General features: G+C 38.5%; 1 protein-coding gene across 1 annotated transcript in view; it reads right to left on the minus strand.

Moving 5' to 3' along the window:
- Window positions 1–1,401: 1,401 nt before the first annotated feature.
- The window catches only part of abcg4a (ATP-binding cassette, sub-family G (WHITE), member 4a), a 47,999-nt gene continuing 26,556 nt past the window's right edge, over window positions 1,402–22,844 (minus strand). Inside the window, exons 3-15 of the mRNA XM_036580452.1 lie at window positions 16,860–16,977; window positions 16,180–16,312; window positions 15,486–15,536; window positions 15,068–15,213; window positions 13,780–13,903; window positions 12,248–12,362; window positions 11,751–11,896; window positions 10,739–10,837; window positions 9,176–9,344; window positions 8,834–8,934; window positions 6,745–6,903; window positions 5,012–5,130; window positions 1,402–3,888 (exon numbers count right to left, since the gene is read on the minus strand). Coding sequence (XP_036436345.1) covers window positions 3,663–3,888; window positions 5,012–5,130; window positions 6,745–6,903; window positions 8,834–8,934; window positions 9,176–9,344; window positions 10,739–10,837; window positions 11,751–11,896; window positions 12,248–12,362; window positions 13,780–13,903; window positions 15,068–15,213; window positions 15,486–15,536; window positions 16,180–16,312; window positions 16,860–16,977 — 1,706 coding nt within the window. The 3' untranslated portion in view covers window positions 1,402–3,662. The remainder of the gene's footprint in view (window positions 3,889–5,011; window positions 5,131–6,744; window positions 6,904–8,833; window positions 8,935–9,175; window positions 9,345–10,738; window positions 10,838–11,750; window positions 11,897–12,247; window positions 12,363–13,779; window positions 13,904–15,067; window positions 15,214–15,485; window positions 15,537–16,179; window positions 16,313–16,859; window positions 16,978–22,844) is intronic.

The following is a 22,844-nucleotide window of genomic DNA, read 5'->3' on the forward strand; positions in this document are numbered from 1 at the left end:
TTTGATGTAATATGTTAGCCCAGATGAACTCGATGCTAGCAGTAACATGTTAGGCCAGCTGAACTCCATGCTAGCAATTATATATTATTACATTTAAACCCAATGCTAGCAGTAATGTGCTATGGGAGCATACCTGTGTTCCTCAGTGTCCTATGTTCCCATTAACCAATGTTCCCAGGGCTGTACATTCCCTCAGGCCTTTATATGATACATCAAACCTCAATATTATACATCAAGGAAACCTAAGATAATGTTTTGGGTCCTGGAGTCAGCTAGTTAAGCAAACTTTGCAATACAAACTGTATTTTTGTAATTGTCTGGTTTAAGTGTGACACATTGCCCTTTTTTTCCCCCCATCATTAAGTAGCCCTTAGCTTGCTAACTAGCAAGCTAGCAGACTGGTAAACTTATATCAATGGACATGTATAATAGATGGAGTGCTTTACTACAGGAACCCAGTTTGAATGTAGCAAAACGAATGTTATAGTTGTTAATATAGTCTCAAATTATGATAACAAAATGGATGTTGCGTCAAATATTTCTGAGCTCCACTCCTGAAGTCTATTTTTCCGATCTAACCTGGTAATGGAACAGCCCTTAAGATGGCATAAGGGATTCCCCCTTAGGGGAAATGTACAGGGCATGTTGATGAGGGCATGTTAAAACCAGTACTAACATGGCTGTTGCTCAAAGATTTCATTGTTAGCATGACTGCCATTGGTAGTGTTTTTAATGTTGTTAATATTGTTCAAATAAAATCATGAGAAAAAAGACCAATAACTGAATTGATTATCATTCTTGTTCACTATGCTGTATAGTCACTGTGTTTTAATAAGGGACTGAATTTGGAAGCAATATGTCCAAAACCCAATTTCAGACATTATTTACCAAATATATAACATCAGAATATATTTGTATCAAAGTAATGGAAGTTAATGTTATTTATTATGTCGAGGAAATGAGATTTAAGCAACATGAGGCTGAAAAATGGATTCAAGGGAACAGAGTTTTCTAGACAATTTCAATGAGGGAAGGGCCTGGGGAACATAGGGCCCTGGAAACATAAGGATGTTTCCTACTGTTTTCAATAAGCAAATAAAAGGCCCTAGGGATCATAGGGATGACCCATCTGTTTGAACTCAATGCTAGCAGTAATGTATTACTCCAATTGAACTCGGTGCTAGCAGTAATGTACCACTCCAGTTGAACCAAAGCTACCAGTAATATGTTAGTCAAGTTCAACTCAATGTGTAATGTGTTGATCCAGTTAAATTCAATACTAGCAGCAATGTATTAGTCCATTTAAACTGAATGCTGGTAGAAATGCGCAAGTCCAGTTCAGATCCGTTTTAGCAGTAATGTGTGGGTCCAGTTCAGTTTGACTCATTGTTAGTAGTAATGTGGGAGCTAGGTGGAACTCAAGGCTAGCAGTAATGTGTTAATCCAATTGAACTCAAAGCCAGCTGTAATGAAGAATATTTTCCATTCTACTTTAGATTTCTCTGCTTGTTTCAGTATCGTATTTGGATTTATCCATGGAGATGATCGCTTTTTTTGCCTGCTTAAGCTAAAGCTAAAGCAAAACAGAGCAAAACTAGAATATCTAGTTAGGAAATAAAATAAAGCTTGAAGGAGTATATGCTCTTACAGTAATTCATGAGTAACATGAATTCCTACACATTGTTTTTTTTTTTTTGATTCCAGAATCACCATGCGAGTTACATTTACATGTCCGTTTCTAGCATTGCACATCATATTCATATAAAAATAAAACTAAATACAAACAAATCTCAAAAAAGGTCATTTCTGCGTACAGCATTGCACATCTACCTTTGTCATGTATATACTTGGGTTATTATAATTCAGTATATGAGCAGACATACCACATGGCAGGAATCAAAAACATTTTCAGAGTAACATTGAGCCCATCATCAAGTAAAATGTTCGCATTGCATTGCAGTATTGAGGACGACTTACATGTAAAAGCAGTTATAATTAAGTGAACAGGGAGGTGCTCGTAATAGGCATTAATGTTCATCAAGGAGTATACAATAAACTATACCATCAAGGAGGCACACACTGTCCGTCCAGCATTTCAGGTGTCCGGTAACAGACACTTCTGACAGTCTAGGTTGCCCCACTGTTCAGCAGACAGTAGGATTGACTGCAAAAAACGATGCAGACCAGATTGCATGAGCTCCACAAGAGAGTGGAGTAGGAAACAGACCCAGAAGGAGTCCCAAATCCAAACAGACACACATTTACTCACACATTAGGGAAAGGGTCAAGAACACGCTTCTGTCCTTCCTAAACATGAAAGCTTAGCTGACAGCAGATATTCCTAATACTGGAGGTTAAGGTCAAGGTTCCACTGACATCTTGTTTTTTTCTCGATCCTGAATTTAAAGGAAAATCACATCCAGAGTACTTTATACTGTATTCCAAAGTCCAAATCCACATTCCACTCCTGTCACGTCCACCGTAGGCAGCCAGTCACGTTTTGCATACTAAAGCAGTACCATAGGGTGCTGTCCAGCAATCCGTCCAGACATAAAAAGCACAAGCAACAAGCCCTCCGAAACTTGGATAAATTCAAAGAGTGGCAGTCGAAAAATACAAGGTGACAGCACAGATATAATTGTTGTTGATGTTGCTCATCAAGCAACCTACATCCCACCTCGTCAACAAGTGGATGGAAAAGATTACAGGCAGCTCACATCAAAAGCACTTGCTGCAGTTCCTTGTGTCATATGTAGGCCATGGAAGGAAACCAATGCAGATCCCTTTCCCCAGAAGTGACCACAGATGGACTTATGATGGGTGAGGTGTCCTCCCAGTAGATCAAGGTGAGAAAAGCGGTGTAAAAACACATACATGACAGCCTCTTCTGTAGATAAGTGATGCGTCTTGGGAAGACTACAGTGTTGAAAAGACAAAGATGGAGCTGCAGATATGCTGGTTAGGCTTTTCTCACAGTCTACGATATCCAGACGAAGGACAATATGGTGCAGGGCTGTTGTGACTGCGTAACCTGAAATCAGATTCCCTGCGAGTCCTTTAGTTTCCCCCAGCATTCAAAAGTATCCACTGAAAACTGAGCCAAGAGAAGGATTCAGTGGAATGGTACTTCAGGGAACCCTTTTCTTTTGGCTGTTTGACAGGCACTCGCTCCGGTTCTGTTTGGAGTTGCCTACGTAGTTCAGGCTGTTCACATTAGGGCAGTCCGCATACTACAGAGGAGGGATTGTCGGTTTGGACAGCTTCACCGAGCTCCATTCGGATCCATCATGCTTGTTAATTTACCGTAGGACTTTGGACATCATTTTACAATGCATCTATACAACAAGACTGTTTGGAATAAGTCAGAAAACAAACATGACAATTAACTTAAAAACGCATTAAAAAAAGTCTCATAGATCTCTATTGGCAGCTATTGACCCTCAGCTATTATGCCTATGAACTCAAGTAGTGATTCTTCAAGTAATCAAAACCTAAGAGGAATGGTCATGTGCAAAACAACACAAAATCCATTTGCATTGATTTGAGAGGTTGGTTTGCCTCCAACAGCATATGTAATTACAGAAGTACATTTGTCTGAATGTGTGCATCTGTGCAAGCGAAAACAAGTATGGTAGTGGTAGTTAAAAGAAGTGTGGTAGCCCCTAACGTTCCGACTTGACTTTGTATCGCAGCACTAGATAGGTGGCTAGCCGAAGGATCAAGAAGAAGACCCCCAGCACCATGAAGTCCACGTAAAGCTTTGCGTCCTCCACGTCCAGCAGCTGCAGCACCTCCTCGGGCTTTTGGAACTTACATACCATGCCTGGGCACTCCAGCTCAGATCGGTTCATGCCATAGATGGACAGGATGACACCCTCAAAACCATACCTGTGGGACAAAGGGGTAAAACTGTGTTAGCGTTTCATGGTCACTACTAGTGATGTGTAGATCTAAGGGTTAAAATGATCAGTAAGACTCGATTAAGGATTTTAATTTTTATTCCTTTTGAGGGTGTCGAAGTTACTGTAGGAAGGTTTTTCCATGTTTGTAAAAGAGGACTGGAAGTGAAAGCATCACAGTTAGATCTGGGATTTTAGTATGGCCATTATTTATCCAGCGGTGGACTGAGGAGGTTGGTGTCGATTTTTTAAACAAAAGATTCTGATGTCATTTGAAAACATTGTTAAAGGTTCAAAATGTACTGTTAACACACCAATCTATTCAGCCTATATATCGATAATAAGCTGCAAAAAAAACCTGTTTTGAATTAATTCTTTTTGTGATGTCATTTACAAATGTCATCATTTACATAAATTATGTGTCTTAAACGCACATAAACCAAAATAGCCTGTTTAATTTTGAGGGATAGAGAGAGGATGGAAAATTATCATGTAAAATGAATTATCATTGTATTTGGTACATAAAACCACATGAACGTTATAACTGGACCTCTGGGAAAAATATAAATGACAAAATTTCTTTGTATGTTACATAAAAAACTTTGCTCTATATATGGAACTAAATGCAAAATCAGCTTCTTTTGAATTCATCATGGTTGTGATGTCACATGTATTTACATATGACTGCCCAGTCTCTACAGCAGTTTAGCTACCCATTCACGTTGAAGTTATAAGGAGTGTTACTGCAAACAGTCTCTAGTGGAGTTATTGAACAGGAGAAAATTATGAAACGCTCCTGGCGCAAAGCTAATGTATTATTGAGTTCGCTTCTAAAGGACCCAGACATCTGAAAGGAGTGGCTGAATGTTATTTTTGACTTGTAAAGGGCCAGCCAATCAAAACAGACATCATTTACATAAATCAGTCATTAAAGTGTAATAACAAAAACAGGCTGTTTAATTCTAAGGGATTCAGAGAGGTTCTAACATTGTGTCAAACTAAATTACTACTGTATTTGGTCCATAAAACCACACAAAAATGGTTAATGAATTTCAAGGGGAAAAAACATGCTGTGACGATTCTGCACTGTCATCATAAAGGCTGCTGCTGACCTGACGTAGGAAACATAAGAGCTCCACTGCAGGTATTTGGGGATGGTGTCGAAGTTGACAAAGAAGCCCGAGAACAGCAGGACTGGAATGGCTGTGACTGGGCCTACAAACGTGGCCACCTAGGGACATGCAGAGGAGGAAAATGCAGAGCTCAGGAAACATTATTCAGAGAGACAAAATAGGTGGAAGAGGAAAAAGCTAAGGCTTTTTATTAATTCTCAATAAACAGTGACTATGATGACATACTATAGTGATGTGTACACTAATGTTAAAAAATTTATAATCCCTTTGTAATTTTTGTTATTTTATATACAGCTCTGTGCAAAATTAGAGACCACCCTTCATTTACTTAATTGCTAGTCAAACCAGCCATTCAAGTACAAGTTATTCGTTTTTCAGCAACATGAAAAAAAACAGAAAAAAAATATATTTAACAGAAAATTACACAGATGCCTCACCAACTTGAAATTAAATATTATATCACATTTTTCAGCATTTACTGTGTCAACACTTTGCCTTTATTTCAGATTCCACTCTTTTTGGGAGACTTTCAGTTTTTCAAAGAAATCAGCAGAGTGATTTGTCCAAGCCTTCAAAGTTCAGTCTTAGAAGTTTTTCTGCATTTTCTGCCTCTCAGAATCCAAGACATCCCAACCACATTCAGTGATTTTGAGGTCTGGACTCTAGGGTGGTCAATCCATTGTTATTGGAACATCAGCAGCTTCTTTGTTAGATTTTTTTGTCTATTTTCTTTTCTTAGTAACAGCTTTTTGACAGCTACACATCCTTTCTGGCCCATAATGCTGCGTTCTCACAGAAACACCAGATCTGACAGAGGGAAGCTCGATTTTCTCTTGTTCCTCGCAGGTGAAAGCTTTAAGCACTGTTTGTCTGATGGAGAAGGTTTTGGTGAGCTAACAGGTATTGCATGGTTGTTATTAGTCCTGTTTTCTCTGTATCTTTTAACGCCTTAAAATCCCAGGCATACTAATCCCAGGCAGACTAATATATACTAAGGCTTATCATTTAGTAACTGCAGGGACTTCAATGCAAACTGACTGAGCTAGTCTTAGGTTACCGAAATGTGTATTAAAACTTTGGGCCTGTCGATGGGCCCTGGCCATTATAGGAGTGAATAATTTTTTTAAACCCCAAGTTTTAGAAACTCCTTGTTTTTTTCTTATTTTCCTTTGATTTTGCCCTTCTTATTGGATTATCTCCCCAGAAACATCAAATTTAATAACTTGTGCTTAATGGCTGGAACCAAAGTAAATGAAAGGTGGTTTCTAGCCTTTGCGCAGTGCCCTATGATGAAATACAAAATATACTTCAATGTTGTAAAGTAGACACCAAAAGATAATTATCTAATTGCAGTATTTTTGTCAAGTCATCTGCTTTGAGATTTTATCACTGTTTCTGAAATACAAGGCATTCTGAATATTAATTATATTATAACCTCATTATTTCTTAACTTGATGGTATACGGCTCTCTCAGCCAATTTACAATCATCAGTTCCAATCATTATATTTGACACATCTAAAATGTAAAAATCTTAAAATATTTTTATAGCTTTTAAACCCTTTTGTATTATTATTATACAGGATTAACACATTAGAATAATTTTTACTACATTGTTTTTTTTTCACATTGTTCTACAACGGAACTCGTTTAAAATTATTAAAGACACTGATTCTAAACTTTTGAATGGAAGTGTATATGTGTGATTATATACCTGCAGGGAGGTTGAAGCAGCTCCAATGAGAAGCCCTAGAGATTGGGCTACCAGGGCAGTGGAGGTGGACAGAGCCATGAAGAGCAGATACCTGCCTGCTTCTGGAGGTTGCTCTGTCATCCAGTACACTATACTACAGTACATTATGGGACATATGATCTGCGTGTGTGTAACACAGAGACAGAGACAAAAGAGATGGTGAAAAAGAAGAAAATTCTGAGATATACAAAAAACATAATATTTTATTTCCATAGGGGATAGAAAGGAAAGATGATGATGGTCAATACTACTTACGTTTGATACAACTGAGTTTGAAATGAAAGGAATAGTTTGCCAAAAAAATCCAATTTACATTTTCCCTCTTGCATCAAATGTAGTCAGTCAACCAAGACATGTTTAAAGTTTGTCTCTTTAGTTTTGTGTGCCTTAAATAGACTTGTTTATGTGGTTTCTGACACTGTATGACAAAATGTTATTTTTAAAAATGGACAAAAAAAGAAACAACATATACCTAAAAACAGTAGCAGCCCCATTTTAAAGATTGAATTGATATGCAATGACTCAATTTTCTGCCAAATTATTCCTTTAAATGTATCTCAGGCTTTTTACACCTAGTTTGTTTGCTATAGTCTGCATCAGAATTTGAGTTCAGACTTGTTGTTCCTACACATTCTCCAGATCAGGGGTGTCCAATCTAATTAGCAAAGGGCTGATGTGGCTGCAGGATTTAAGTCCAACAAAGCTGTAAAACTGACCAAGTGATTTAATCAGTGGAATCAGGTGAGCTCTAACTTCTTTGGAATGAAAATCTGCAACCGCACCGACCCACTGCGGACAAGATTGGACACCCCTGTCACAGATGTTCGATCGGATTAAAATCCAGGGAATTTGGAGTCACTTCTTTCCACAGCGCATCCTAGTGCTATCACTTTCCCAGGTAAGTGACGCACATGTACTTAGCTGTCAACGTGATGTAAATAAAAATGGGACTCATTTGACCAGTCAGCCGTTTTCCATTGCTCCAAGGTCCAGTCCCGAAGCTTGTGTGCATTATAGGTGCTTTTGACAGTGGGCACTCATGGGATTGGTCTGCAGCTACACAGCACCATACACAGAAGGGTATGCACACAGTGCACTGTGTGTTGTGACACATTCCTCCCATAACCATCATTAAAATTTCTGTAATTTGTGCCATCTTTTTAAGATAGCCTTTGTTGCCCTTTTGCACTGATGAGCCTTGGGTGCACAGCACTTTGTAACCAGTTTGTGCTTTGTCCCTCCTTAGACCACTTCAGTAGATACTCACCACTGCTGACTGCGAGAACCCCACAAACCTTTTTGTTTCTGAGATGTTCTGATCCAGTAATCTGGCCATAATGATTTGTCCCTAGTCAAAGCTACTCAAGTCTTTACATCCAACACATCAACTATGAGAATCGACTGTTGGCTTGCCGTCTAATATATCCCAGACCTTGACATGTGTCGTTGGTATGAGATAAATCAATGCTATTTGTTTTGTCTGTGGTCATAATTTTTTGGTCTATCAGTGTATATTCTTGATATGAATGTATTATTCTACCCATTACATTGCAGGAAAACAGAGATGCTTAATGTCTCCAATCCCAGTGACCCCAGTGACCCCATGCTTGATGAAAGAAAGCATAAAAATGTGCATAGTGTGGGGTCACCAGGACTGGGATTGGGAATCCCCTGGTCTACATGTATGACTGTAAAAGCAATAAGATCTCTCTCTGATTCTTCATGATCGATTGGACTGTCAATTTGAATTTAATCAGGTTGCTGATGTTTGGCCTTGTGCCAAATCAATGATCAAATGCGCTTATGTGAATGAGAAATGACTGAATGCTTGAGAACTGCTTGAGAAGGTTGAATTCCTCCATTTGGTGTAGACCATCGATTAAAAAAAAGCGGTTGTGAGAAAGAGAGCAGTGTTCTCACCTGTCAAAATAATTTGCCTTAAAGAAAAAGTCTGATTGGTGGACAGCAAACAAGGTAGATGTAAAAAGCGCCCTCAAATATAGCTACAGGTTTAACACCTGAAACAGTAAATAATATTGCCATGCCATACCTGGAATGGAATGTCAGCCATGGTCTTGGCCAAGTAGTAAGCCTTCAAACTGTACCAGTAGTTCAGATGCTCCCTTATAAACACCGACATCTCCAGAGGAACTGGCAAAGTAGAATAATATTGCTTCACTGATCTAATCACTGTACTAAATATAGTATTTTTCCACAATTACACATTTCCACATTCTTGCCTCTGTAGTTCTTCTCAAAGTCTCAAGAGATTCAGTTATGTTATAATTACAGACACACATACACACAAACATAATCTGCAACACACAAAAGGCAGTAAATGCATACGGTTTTTCTTCACTGATCACCACAGGTAGAGCACACATTCTCTTACATGTGAGGACGGTGGGCATCAGTGCAGCAAACATGAGGAACAGCATGGAGAAGAAGAGGAAACCTGTGTTGTTGAACACTTTGCTGGCATCGTTCCCAATGTTCAGGTACAGCAGGCCAATCAGAACGCCAATACACAGGTGTGACATCACCCTCAAATGGGTCAACACCTAAACATACATAAATACGAATCTTCAAACACATTTTCTTTTATTGTGTTTGTGTCATATTAGCCATAAATCCACAATCTTGATATAATATTAAACCTTTTAAAAAATGTGCATGAACACATTCTTTGGCTTTCTTAAAATTACAGCTAAGGTTATAATTTAAACCTTAAACAACTATGGTGAATAATAATTGTTGAATATTTTTATTTTTTATTGTAATACCCAAGAAACTACTCCAATACAGAGAAGTCACATTTATTTCACACATGTGAAGTGTCTAAAAACTGGTGTGAAAAAACATGTGATCACATGTGAATAATGTGTGACTGCATTAAGATAAAATAACGTGAGGTGTGCAAAAACCACACGTGTTTATTCACATGTCAAATTCAGCAGATGTATCGTTTTGGATGCTGGTATGCTGGTCAGCAGCAACGGAAGCTAATATGCTGTTGTGTTTTGGATACTGATATGGTCATGCTGGTTGACCAGCTATACCAGCACTAGACAAGCATAAACCAGCACAGTCCAGCTAGACCTGCATACTCTGCTTTTACCTCAGGCGAATATAATAAAATGGTAAGGTGATGTTGCAAAATACATTTATTTTCTATTTAGAAGAAAATAAACCACATTTAACTAAAAAATAAGCTATTTTTAGGTAATCACCCAAGAAATGATAAATAATGAATTTTAACAACAACAGTTGCTAAATGTTTAACACTTTGTGTTTAACTAGGACAGTATAGTGGAGCTGGTTGTGATGCTAGCACTAGCTTAGCTAGCAGGCTAACAGCTCAACATATAACAAAACACGATAATTCTTCTTCTTTATATCTTTATATCACTCCAACACCAGTCACTCAATTTCACTCACTCAGTTTTGAGTCTTTATCCTCTAAACGTCTGTCAGGGGAACGTCATTTATCCGGACTTATGAGTGTGAAGCTGCTAGCCGACTAGCTAGACAAGGTCCTGCTAGCACCTTGTGCTGACTAGGACAGTACAGCTTAGTGAGCCACATATAACAAGTTTATTGGATACATGCGGAACAATAACTTGACACAGTTGCAATTTTTCATCCTAATTTGTCTATTTCAGTAAATTGATAACTGCACTGACCAAACACAACAAATATTAAGTTAAGCTACATTAGAAATGTTCTGTATTAGAGTCCTGTAGAGTCACCATATTGTAATATCTGCAAGCATATTTTAGTATATTGATAGATATGATGTGCTTAGGCTTACTTGTGATGCACAAAAACAAGCTGACATGGGGCATTAAGCACTGTCTTTTTAGTAAAGTACTGAAGAAGATGGACGATTAAGGAATTTAAAAAGCATGTTTTGGTGCCCAGGAATTGTATTTAAAGACAGTGACAGAAAACTTACCATATCTCTGCATATGGTGATGAAGGTTCTTTCGAAGAGAATGCAGAACTGTGTGAGAGTGCTGGTGGCAAAAGTGTGTTTCTCAATGTATCCTGAATCCTGCATCAAACACATTAAAACACAAATGGCAGCTTAGACACAGTGTAGATTTTAGACTTCAATATCAATATGAATTGGTATGGCGTTTAGTTTTATGCTAGAAGTTCCAATAAAATAATAAAATCCACTAGCAAAGTGTTAAATATCAAAATGTCCAGAATATGTTGCAACTACAAATAATGAGAATTAAATCAAACTTTTTTCAAAAAGATTACAACTCATTTTTACTTATTTTTTTTTAATTTTATTTATTACTTGTACAATTACTACTCATTTTGCTGTTATATTTTAGGTCTCTGCACCTGCACCTGCACTCTATGAGCCTTCAGATAAGGCTGCACTCAGTGCGTGTGTTCAATCATGTTAGGGGTGGCTGAGCACTCAGTGGAGTGGGCGTAGCTATGTGTTAGAAGACCTGCCACTTACAATCAGTTAACTAAAGGAGAGTGCAGGTGAAGGTCTGCTTGTAAATTGTTGTTATCATATAATACCTGGTTTGGCTAATTAATGCTTCATAATCAGGTGTGCTGGTGATAGAATTTATCTAATCCGTGTGATGGATGGAGGCATCCAGGAGAAATGTGGAACCAAACCTGTGTTCTTCTAATCATGTAAGATACGAACTACTTTTTTTTAAAAACATTACAGTCTCAATACATTTTAAAGCATGTGGTTCATACGATCTAACACACATTCATTGCCCAGATAAATGGTTTCAAATTTGCTTTTTAAATTTGGACTTCACTTGTTTCAAATATGCTAATGGGTACATCTGTAAGCAGAATACAACAACAGTGTTAGCTTATTTAAATAAAGAACTGATAGTACAGAACATTGCAGTATTGTTTACCACACTGTAGTATCGAAAACATCTTTCAATAGATTGTGTGACAGTAGCGTGTGTGCCACTCACATTGTTACACTGAGTGGGGCAGGACGTTGTGGGGTCACTTTTATCTGTGGAGTTTTTCTTGCCACCTTCTGAGCACAAGCCGCCCTGCACGGCCTCAAACAGCACAGGATTCAAATCCCCGTACTCTCCTGATGCCACTTCAATTACTGATGACAATCAAAAAAAGAATATATGAAAATTACAGCAGAAGCTCAAATTTAAATTATTATTTCTTTTGTTGTTTCAAAAAGCTTTTACATAGATGAAACAAAGAATGTACCATTACATTACATTACTTCACATATTACTGCCCTGAAAGAAAATGATCACATTTTTCTTTCACAGTCCTAATAAAGAGGTGAAACTAACTACCACAAGGAATGTTACTGGCACTGTATATGAATGTATGCATTTTTAAATGCGCAGACTAAGCAGATATACATTCTCTATTAAGGATTACACATAGCTGTTTTTCACGTATCTCTCTCTCTCACAGAACACACACACAGTGGACGTACTGAAGTCTGCAGGGTTGTGGTAAGTGGGGCAGTGGAGGCCGAGGTTCTTCAGATAAGGGATGAGGTACGGAACTGTGCCCTTATATATGCACTGCCCCTGACTCAGAATATACAGCTACAACATAATACAGAGAGATAGTAGGTTAGAGATTAGATTTAAAGCATATTAGATTAAGTTACATTAGGTTTAGTATAAGAGTTGGCAGTTTTGCTGCCAGTGCTGCATCCTTGTACTGATAACATGCAACTGACAAGGGAACAACCTCAGGCAGATACTTCTAGACAGTGTTCCAGACATGAGCTCACCACTTAACCCTGGTTCCAACAGTTAACCTTAGTCCAACCAGTTAACTCTAGTCCTATTGGTTAACCGTAGTCACAATGGTTAACCCTAGTTCCAATAGTTAACCCTATTCCCAGTGGTTTACTCAAGGTGCATTGGCTAACCATAGTAATACTTTTTAACCCTAGTTCCATTGGTTAACTTTAATACTACCAGGTAAAACTAATGCCCATTGGCTAAACCTAATCCCACTAGCCAACCCTACATCCAGTATTTAACCTTAATCCCAGTGGTTAACTGTAGTCCCACTGGCTAACCCTATTCCCACAAATTAACCCTAGTTCCGGTGGTTAACCACAGTCCCAATAATTAACTTTAGTCCTGACCCTAGTCACCCCTGTCAATCCTCGTCCCACCAGGCCCTGCACCTGTGGTTAACTTCAGGTGCAGTGGTTAACCCTAGACCAAATGTTTAACCTGGTCCCAACTAGGTCTCATTAGTTAACCCTACTATTACCAGTTACCCCCTGACCCACTGGTTAACTCTAGGCCCCCTGTCTCATTGCTTAATCCTGGTCCTACCAGTTAACCATAGACCCACCAGTTAACCTTAGCCATATTAGTTTGCTGTAGACCAGGAGTGCCCAATCCTGGTCCTGGAGATCCACTATCCTGGACAGTTCAGCAACATGCCTGTCTCTATAATTTAGAAGGCCATTAAGGTCTGGCTAAGGTGTGTTACATCAGGGTTGGAGCTAAACTCTGTAGGGTGCCAGATCTCCTGGCGGTAGATATCCAGTGACACTGAGAAGTTTTCAGCTGGTTATCTTCAATCTTTAGTCTTTCATGTGCAATGTTGTTAGCCAATATGCTGTCCAACCAGGAATCTACGCTTAGTTTTAGTCCAGCAAAGTGACACATACTCACACTGCACATTAAAATCACTAGATGTGAATCTGTATTTATCGAATTAAATTTGACCTAAATTAATTTACAAGTAATTTGATTAATTTGAGCTGAGTTATGCACAGATAATTGGGCTCAAAGGACCAATAAAAATGAATTATTTGCTATTGAATCTATTATATTGAGAAATTGCATAACCTCTATAGCTATTTCATGCGACATGAGGTACAAAGCACATTTATAATATGGCTTGCTGTAACTTTAGCTGCTAAGTGTAGATTTTGTGAGTAAATAAGCCCCTGAGCTTTTACAGAAATCCAAGATTGTAAATGCTGACTGGTACCTTGTCAAACATCTCAAAGAGTTTAGCACTAGGTTGGTGGATGGTACAGATAATTGTTCTTCCTCCCTGAGCAAGAGACTTCATCAGAGAAACCACCTGGAAACAAGATGCGCTGTCCAGGCCACTGATACACACACACACACACACACACACACACACACACACACACACACACACACACACAAAGAGAGGTCTAGGTAAATACTAATAAGATTAGAAGAATGCTAGATACTATGAAACAATGAAACAAATATATTTTATTTACAGTTGGCACCATAATTATTGCAACCCCTGGAAATGATAGGTAATTTGTGCTTTACTGGCTCAATTTCATAGTGGAAATATGAGTGAAATCTGACCTTTAACAGAAGTTAGTCTCAGAAATTCCTGCCACCCTTATTTAATACTTTATGCAACTTCCCAACTTTACCAACATACGTGCAAAGAGTCTTTTCCGAGAATGCTTGATGAGAGTGAATACAGAGCAGCAAATCTGGACAAAGTTTCATTAAAATCTCCTGGTACTTTGTGGAATCCATTATGTCTTTATGTCTAACTAGTTTCTAGAGTGTTTGTTGGTTTGTTCTGGTCAGTTCCAATAGCGTCTAGCAAACTCAAAGTGCTTATGTTTAGATAATGGTTAGATAAAAGAAAAGGCTTTCTTCCTTCCAAGTAGTTTGTTGGCATGGAGGTAACATCTAATTGTAGCTTTGGAGACTAAGGTAATCCCAAAAAGGTTCCATCCTACTTATTGTGTGGGGGACATAAAATAAACATGTGTCCTCTTTCAGGAAAGTTCACTACAGCTCTGGTTGTTTTAAACTTCTTAATTACTGCTCTAACAGCGAATATGGACATTTTAAGCCATGCAGTTATTTTTATAGCCATTTTATAGCCAGGTCAGCATACATAAATCTTATTTCATTTATGCATTCTCTAATCTTACCCACATTAATGAATGTTTAAGGCCAATTGGCACCATGTGTCATCATGTTTATAACCCCAGTAAAACAGGAAATCATAGATGACCACTTAAGAGATCCTGCATACTGGATTTAAATTTAAATGGGAACATGCCTCAGCTACATTTTGCACATAATTACTAGGGTGTCAATTTACTTCAATTGAACTTTTATGACCCTTTTTACCCATCTTAACCAAAGGTGCCAATAGTTATGCATCTGACTATATATACACAATATATAAACTAGGTTTAATAGTGCTTCATACCATCAGTCATGTTTTCTATAAACATTTGCATATACAGACATGTGAAATAGAACAGCACCTGGTTGGCTCATCAAAGAACATGACAGGCGGGTTGTTGACCAGCTCCAGTGCAATAGCCAGTCTCTTGCATTGACCTCCAGAGAGAGAGTGTGTACGAGTATGTGCACACTCCTGTAGGCCTAGAGCTGTGAGGATCTCATTCACCTGAAACCCATAAAATACATACAGACATTATTAGTCAAATTAAACATAAAACAAACAGTGCTAGCAGCATCACTTGAAAAACAAACGTTCACCAAAATGTATGTTTCATCATTAATATTAGATACACCTAGCTCTTAAGGGGTTCTGTGGATGGAACTGGGTTTAACTATGACAATAATTGCTTAGCAGTTTTGAGATGTTTCTATAAAAGAGTGAAACAAGTGGAAAAATGTTAGAGCAGTGCTTGCTAAAATGCTAGTAGCCCTACTCACCAGTTCCTTCTTCACCTCCGTGCTCTCGTTCAGCTTCAGGTTAGCAGAAACCTGTAAGGCAGCAGTGTATGTGTTGAATAGGGGCCCAAGCATCTTCGTGCTTGTCTTCTCTTACATCATAACATTTCTTCTATTCTGTAGAAACAGACTGTAGCAGGTAACAACTGGCACTAAATAAAGGATAGGGATGAAGGCAGGGCTGTACATGCAAACTAAGTCTAAGTTGTAGTCCATCAGGTCATTCAAACACTAGGGAACAAATTAAGATGTTTGTAAACAAAGGGTGTCAAGAAATATGAATTGTTTAAAAGCTGTTTAGTTTGTTGTGATGTCATATTTAAAGCCAACAACAATTTAAGCAATTTGAGCTTAAGAGCTGCTGAAGTGCATCTCTGGACATGGACACTCCCCCTGCTATTTGCTGTCTTTAGCCCAATTTAGCCAATTATGTAAAATGAACTGATTAAATAACAAAACACATATAAATTAATGTTGAGCCTTACATTTAGGTAATAAATGTATTTTTTCCATTTAGAAATGTATGATTCCAATTACAGTTTTGCTTTATTGGTTTACAATTTTGCAAAGCATTTTAATCACAATTAATGAATCTATTTGTTCACAGTTCATTTATTATTTTTTTTTATTGATGATAACTTTAGTCCGGACAACAGTGTGTTTGTGGATTTCTCACCATCATGGCCTCCCGCGTGGTGAGGTGCGGCAAAAGCATGTCGTCCTGCATGATGTAACAGGACATCTTCCTGAAGGTGCGGAGGTCACGGGGTCGCCCATTTACAAGAATCTGACCCTTCATGCCCGTTTCTCTGAGGAAAAGAGAAGGAAGAGGAGAAAAAAGAAAAGAGAGGGATAAGAAAGAAAGCCACTGAAGGTGTAAGCCTTTGTACCGCTTGCACTCTGAGTGGGCTTGTGATTTGACATTAACTGTGGCTGTGTAGGCGTATCTCAAAGAAGAGGTAGGAGAAAGGAAGAAAGGTGCAGTAGAAGAGACCAAATGAGAAGGTCACAAAAGTGACATGCCAGAAAGGAGAGGAGGAAAATAGAGAGAGACAGAAAAGGAGAGATAAAACAGACGACAGAAGGAGAGGCCAGCTGTGTGGTGGTCTGATAATGATTATTTAGTGGTTACGGGGGGCAACTGGATGAAGTCTACAGGTGCGGTGGCCCTCTGGGAAATATGCACATGAATAGATGTATGAATGTATTCTAAAATGTATGAAAATGAATGACGTAATGGCGCAGCAAGTACATACACTGAGAGAAGGCACAAAATGAGCTCTGGCAAAGCAATACATATTAATCCTTTCTCTTTCTATGACTCTTAATTTCTTTCATACATATACCTGCACTCACCTGTACCCAGCAAGGATGTTCATTAGGGTGGACTTGCCGGCCCCCGAGGGCCCCATGATCCCGATCAGCTCTCGGCTGCAAAACTTGCCTGACAGACACTTCAGCAGTGCCTTACAACCTGCACAAAGAAATTCAGTTACATACACTACTGTTCAAAAGTCTAGAATCAATATAAATTCAATAAAATCAATTTGGTTGCACAAAAATGTACATAATGATTCTAATATGCTAATCTTGAAGCTAGCATGCTTCAAAAAAGGAATTGAGGTGAAATAGTCCCCAGAGAAAGTTTTTTTTTATTTTATTTTTCTATTTATTTTAATGATTTTAGCATGATCAACATTACATATAAAAACTCAGAAGACAGATGTAGGTTCTCTGGTCATTTTGCATAGTAAATAAAATAGCTAAATATTTGTGTTGTAGACCTCATGACACACGGTTCATTTCACCACCATAGTAAGAAACTAGAATCATTAAGTTTCTCTGAACTGCCCCATGTGCCAAGTTTGAAAAATTTGTGGAAGTTATGATAAATGAATAAACAGAATAACTCATATTTCAGAAGTGGTGTTCTAAACGTAAGACTAGATAATACAGTTAGTGTTATGTAAAGAACTCAATAGTTAAACTTGAATAAAAGTAAAGATACCTTTATGGAAAATGATTTAAGCAATAATTAGAATAATCCATGAGAAAAATACTCAAGTCAAAGCTTTTAAGAAGCTGATTTTGCTTTACTATGTACGGCCTGGAATAATAAATTAAAAATCAGAGCTGTCGGGTCGAGAATTTTTCGGACAATGTAATATGTTTTTATGTATTACCGTCACATGCACAGGCTTAAAGAGGAGGTCTGACTTAATATTTAGGGTCATTGGGCGAATATCTTCCTAGGTTTTTTCTTAAATTTGTTCTTGAGAAAGGTCCTAAGAAAACATCTACATCAGATTCATGATGTGTTTCTAAACCACAGAACTGTTCACACATTTGTGCTCTTGAGTGTGTAGATTCTGTTCTTACTTAAGAACAAATCCCGATTAAGAAAACATTAGTGAATGTTGAAATCTTCAAAACTGTTTGAGTTCTAAGAAGAAATTTCATTCCTAAAAATGGATGGTGAATGAGTCCCATTGTTCTGAGACCAAATTGGAGCAGTGAGGCCCTTTTTAAGTTGTAGTTCAGGTGAAGGCGTCTCCGCAGTATTTACTCCTTATATTTCTCCACATACTCATACTCTCAATGTATTATTCATTTCACTTTATGTTTTAACCCCTTTCCCATCAAAGTAGCTTGTAGTTTAAATTAATAAGAAGGTGTTGGGTCAGTTTTCACAGTTTTTTGGACCACGTCATTCGTCTTTATGTATTAACATTCCATGTACAGACTCAAAAAGAAGGTCTGGCTCGATATTTAAGTCTCAAATGCAAAATCAAAATTATGCTGGTGAAGATATCATGGCAATAGGAGATAATTCACTTCCTCAGAAGACACGTTTCACCAAATTTTGACTGAATTCTCTTACAAAGCACTCGCAATCATCAGAATCTTGGGGAAGGGGTCCGAAGCACAACTGCCGTGTAGAAAATGTTCTTCCACATGTTACGTGCAATTACACAGGCCAACCAGAGAGGCCTCCAAATCCCCAAACTTACATAGTGCAGCAATTTACAATCAATTTTGTATATGAATATATGTTCTTTAATACAGGGAATAGTTCTACTTACAATCAGAAGTTCTATATAGAACCATGTAATGCTTAAATAGTTTGCCTGGTAAAATGGTTCTTCAGACTGATGGAGAACATACTGTATATGGTTCTATATCAAACCTTTTTTAAATTGGTTCTCTATAGCACCAAAAAGGGTTCTTCTATTGTTACAAACTTGACATTGGTTACCTTTATAGCTACATTTTTTTGCATCCTGATTATGTAGTGCCATTACGTGTGTTCTGTTATTACCCATCCCTACACAGCTCACCGTAAAGGTTGCTGTGCTAACCTCTCGTACTCAATGTGAAGGTACCAGGGGTCCACCTTCTGGCAAGTAAAAAAATCTATGGGAAACCAAAACATGATGCTTATTAGGACTGTCAAACCATGCCAGCTTATGTGTTTTCTGACACTGTGTGGCATATTGTTATCTATATAAATGAATAAAAGTTTGCGACTGCATACATTTTTTGCCAAAGTATAGCTTTATAAAACTTTTATATCGCATTTAACTAGACTCCACCAACCAGGACCAAAAACTCCACCAAAAAAACATGTTTCAACAACATTATATTGTCTTTATTCATTAGATTATGCTTTCCTTTGTTTTTTAGCTTGATTTAGTTCTTTTTGAAAAACAATTTGTACGTCTATTTTTAAAATCTGCTGTATAAATAGCATTTTTAAAAATCTTATTATTTAGCTATCGTAGTTAGAGATTCTGAAATAGATACTCAAGAGAAGACAGACTTGGATGGGAAAACAGTAAAAGAAGCCGCCAAAAAAAGGCTTCACACACTCAATTCTCACCGATCTACCAACATCTAGCATCTAACTTACCCTTTCTTCCCTCTAACTCTTTCCACTCCCTGTGCAGAATAAATCATATCCAATTTCAGTTGACATTGAATGCAGTCACTTGAAATGGACAACAACTAACAGTTGTCCACCCTAAATGGAAACAGTTAGCTCAACACAGCAGATGATACTGCTGTTTTATGATGTGCCATGCAGGGAGGCAGAGGGGAGTAATGGTCAGTGAAGGTATAATGGCCTTCATCATTGTTCCAGTGCACATTTTTAGGAAATAAGTGTGTACTGCAGGTTGTCTATCAATCTATCTGTCTATATAGCTATCTAACACCAACTATTTGCTTATATTGTATGTTCCGCAATCATTTTTGATTTCAAATTACTATTTTGACATAGTAATATCTACATAAGTTGTACAAAAATGAATTCAAATGTCTTCAAGATGGCTGTCTAAGCGTTCTAAGCTTTCACTATTGCCAGGAAAGTGTGAATTCGATCCCTGGTGATGCCACAGCCATCCGTAGCCAGGGCATAATTAGCTTCATTTCTCCAATTACTTAGCTTAACGTTAGTCAATGTGGACATCTATTGGCTGATGTAGCAAGGAGCCTGTTAGCTGAGGAATTAAGTTTTTCCTTAAATTTGTTCTTAAGAAAGGTCCTAAGAAAAAAATTACGTCAGATTCATGACGTGTTCTTAAACTGCAGAACTGTTTGCACCTTTGTGCTCTTGAGTGTGTGTAGATTCTGTTCTTACCTGAGAACAAATAAGAAAACATTGGTGAATGTCAGAATCTGTGTGAATACTGCCTAAGTGGGATTGAAGAAGAAATTTCTTACTAAGAATGGTTGGTGAATGAGGCCCAAAAACTTTAACAAGCGCATACTTTGATTATTGGTTAAGAGGGAACGAAATGTAAAAAATGTATATATATTGCTCATACAAATCACCGAGCTTGTACCAGAGACATGAAAAGAGGAGGATTACAAGGACTGCTTGTACTTGGGGATGGGCAGAGGCAAGATCTGGAGGGAAGATAACACCCACCCCAGCACCCACTTGCATTGGCCCTGTGTGGCTGTCCTGTACGCACTTCATTTTGCCGTATAGAAACCAAAGGAGCGTTTTAAATTCAAAGCAGTTTAAAAATAGGACACATGTTACAGAACAGTGAGTCATAGGTATTGTGATAATGGCGCAGAACACATCCCCTCATAAGCCCCTTTCAGACAGCTGCTCAGGCTGCCAGCGATGTCGGCTGCCTTAATTAGGCTGGGTGAGTGTTCTCTGCCCTCCACCCTTGCATGTCTCTGTCTCTCTCTTTTTGCTGTTAAACGTGCAGAGAGAGAGAAAGAGAGAAACCCATGCATCTACCCGTCATACATCCTTATAAACTACCCGAGTGTTGCGCTGCATGCGGATGATTCAGCGGTACAGTGTGTGTGCCGCATGCTGATGGCCCACCCTTGTGCTACATGCCCTGCATTCTGATGCAGCTGATAAAGTCTAATAATATCCTCATTTAGGCTCTGGCTCAGGATGATGTCACTCAGCCTGACATCCTACTGACTGCATTCAGAAAAAGCATTCTCTCTGTCTCTCTCTCTCTGTCTCTCTCTCCCTCCCTCTCTCTCTGTCTAACTATTCAATTGACTATAGCTGTCTGTCTATATCCAGAAGTATCCATACACCTTTTGTAAACACAGAGTTCAGCTACTTCACTGTGCACCCATTGCTGACACAGGCATTCAGTATTGCGCATATAGCTTGTGTAATCTCCATAGAAGAGCACTGCTGCGACTAGAGATGCACCGATATCACTTCATACACAACCATTTACCATTATATATATACACCGATCAGGCATAACATTATGACCATCTCCTTGTTTCTGCGCTCATTGTCCATTTTATCAGCTCCACTTACTATATAGGAGCATTTTGTAGTTCTACAATTACAGACTGTAGTCCATTTGTTTCTCTGCATACTTTGTTAGCCCCCTTTTACAGTGTTCTTCAGTGGTCAGGACCCCAATGGACCCTCACAGAGCAGGTACTATGTGGGTGGTGGATCATTCTCAGCACTGCAGTAACACTGACGTGGTGGTGGTGTGTTAGTGTGTGTTGCGCTGGTATGAGTGGATCAGACACAGCAGTGCTGCTGGAGTTTTCAAACACTGTGTCCACTCACTGTCCACTCCATTAGACACTCCTACCTTGTCAGTCCACCTTGTAGATGTAAAGTCAGAGACAGTAGCTCATCTGCTGCTGCACAGTGTGTGTTGGTCATCCTCTAGTTCTTCATCAGTGGTTACAGGACGCTGCCCACAGGACGCTGTGGGCTGGATATTTTTGGTTGGTGAACTAGGGGTCCTGACCCCTGAAGAACAGGGTAAAAGGGGGCTAAAATTAAATTGCAAAATTAAAAAACAGAACTGATCAGTATGTAGATAAACCTATGGTGTGTACATGTAAGTATGCAGCAGCTTCTTGAATGTGCAAGTCTGATCCACAACCACAGAAAGCAAGTACTTGGTTGAGGTTATAGCTGCCAAAGGAGGTTCAACCAGTTATTAAATCCAAGGGATTGCTTAGACCCCATTTACACCTGGCCACTTGAGTCATCTTGAGTATCAGGATTATATCTGGATAAGGCCAAGCCACATATATAAATGCATAAGTATAAACACACCCAAAATGTATTTAAAATGGATACAAATCTAATCGCTCAAACCACTTTGCCCTGAGACGCATTTGAGCACGTTATAGTAATGTAAACAGCAGTGATTTACATGAAGAACAGAAATCTATCTATCTATCTATCTATCTATCTATCTATCTATCTATCTATCTATCTATCTATCTATCTATCAGGAGAGAGCAGACTTCAAGGCTTCTTCTTATATGGCTGAAGGTCTACAGTCACAAGTCATAGGTCTAAAGGCAATCCGGAAGTTTCAGTTGTGCAGAGCGGCAGGGATCAGAGTGACACCACTGTGCATGACAATATCTCCAATTCTGCATATTACACTCTTCTCTCCTCTACGCTTTTTGAACACTCAGCTAGGATCTGAATAAAGTCAAGAGAACACATTTAATCAATAAGCATACACATACGAAATTAGCTTAGTGCCAGAAGGGAAACTGTCAGCCAGTGTACCAGTCACATGGCAAAGAGTCGGGGGACGTCATTAAATAAAAACACTGGTTTGGATGGCTGGACGATTTGCTGAAAAGAAAACATGCCGTCACAGTGCACGATTTCCCCCTCACCAACAGCATCATGCAAACAAAAGCATATACTTCGCCAATTACCATCATGTAAACTGCATGAGACACATTTGATTCAAAGTGCTAACCAGCTTACATAGTTACTGACACTGCATAACATAATGCGATATATAAGTACATACAAAGCTAAAACAGTAGCAGCCATCTTGAAGCCTGGATTTTATCTAT

This window comes from Colossoma macropomum, unplaced genomic scaffold (genome assembly GCF_904425465.1).
Source record: "Colossoma macropomum unplaced genomic scaffold, Colossoma_macropomum, whole genome shotgun sequence".
In the NCBI taxonomy this organism is placed as follows: Eukaryota; Metazoa; Chordata; class Actinopteri; order Characiformes; family Serrasalmidae; genus Colossoma; species Colossoma macropomum.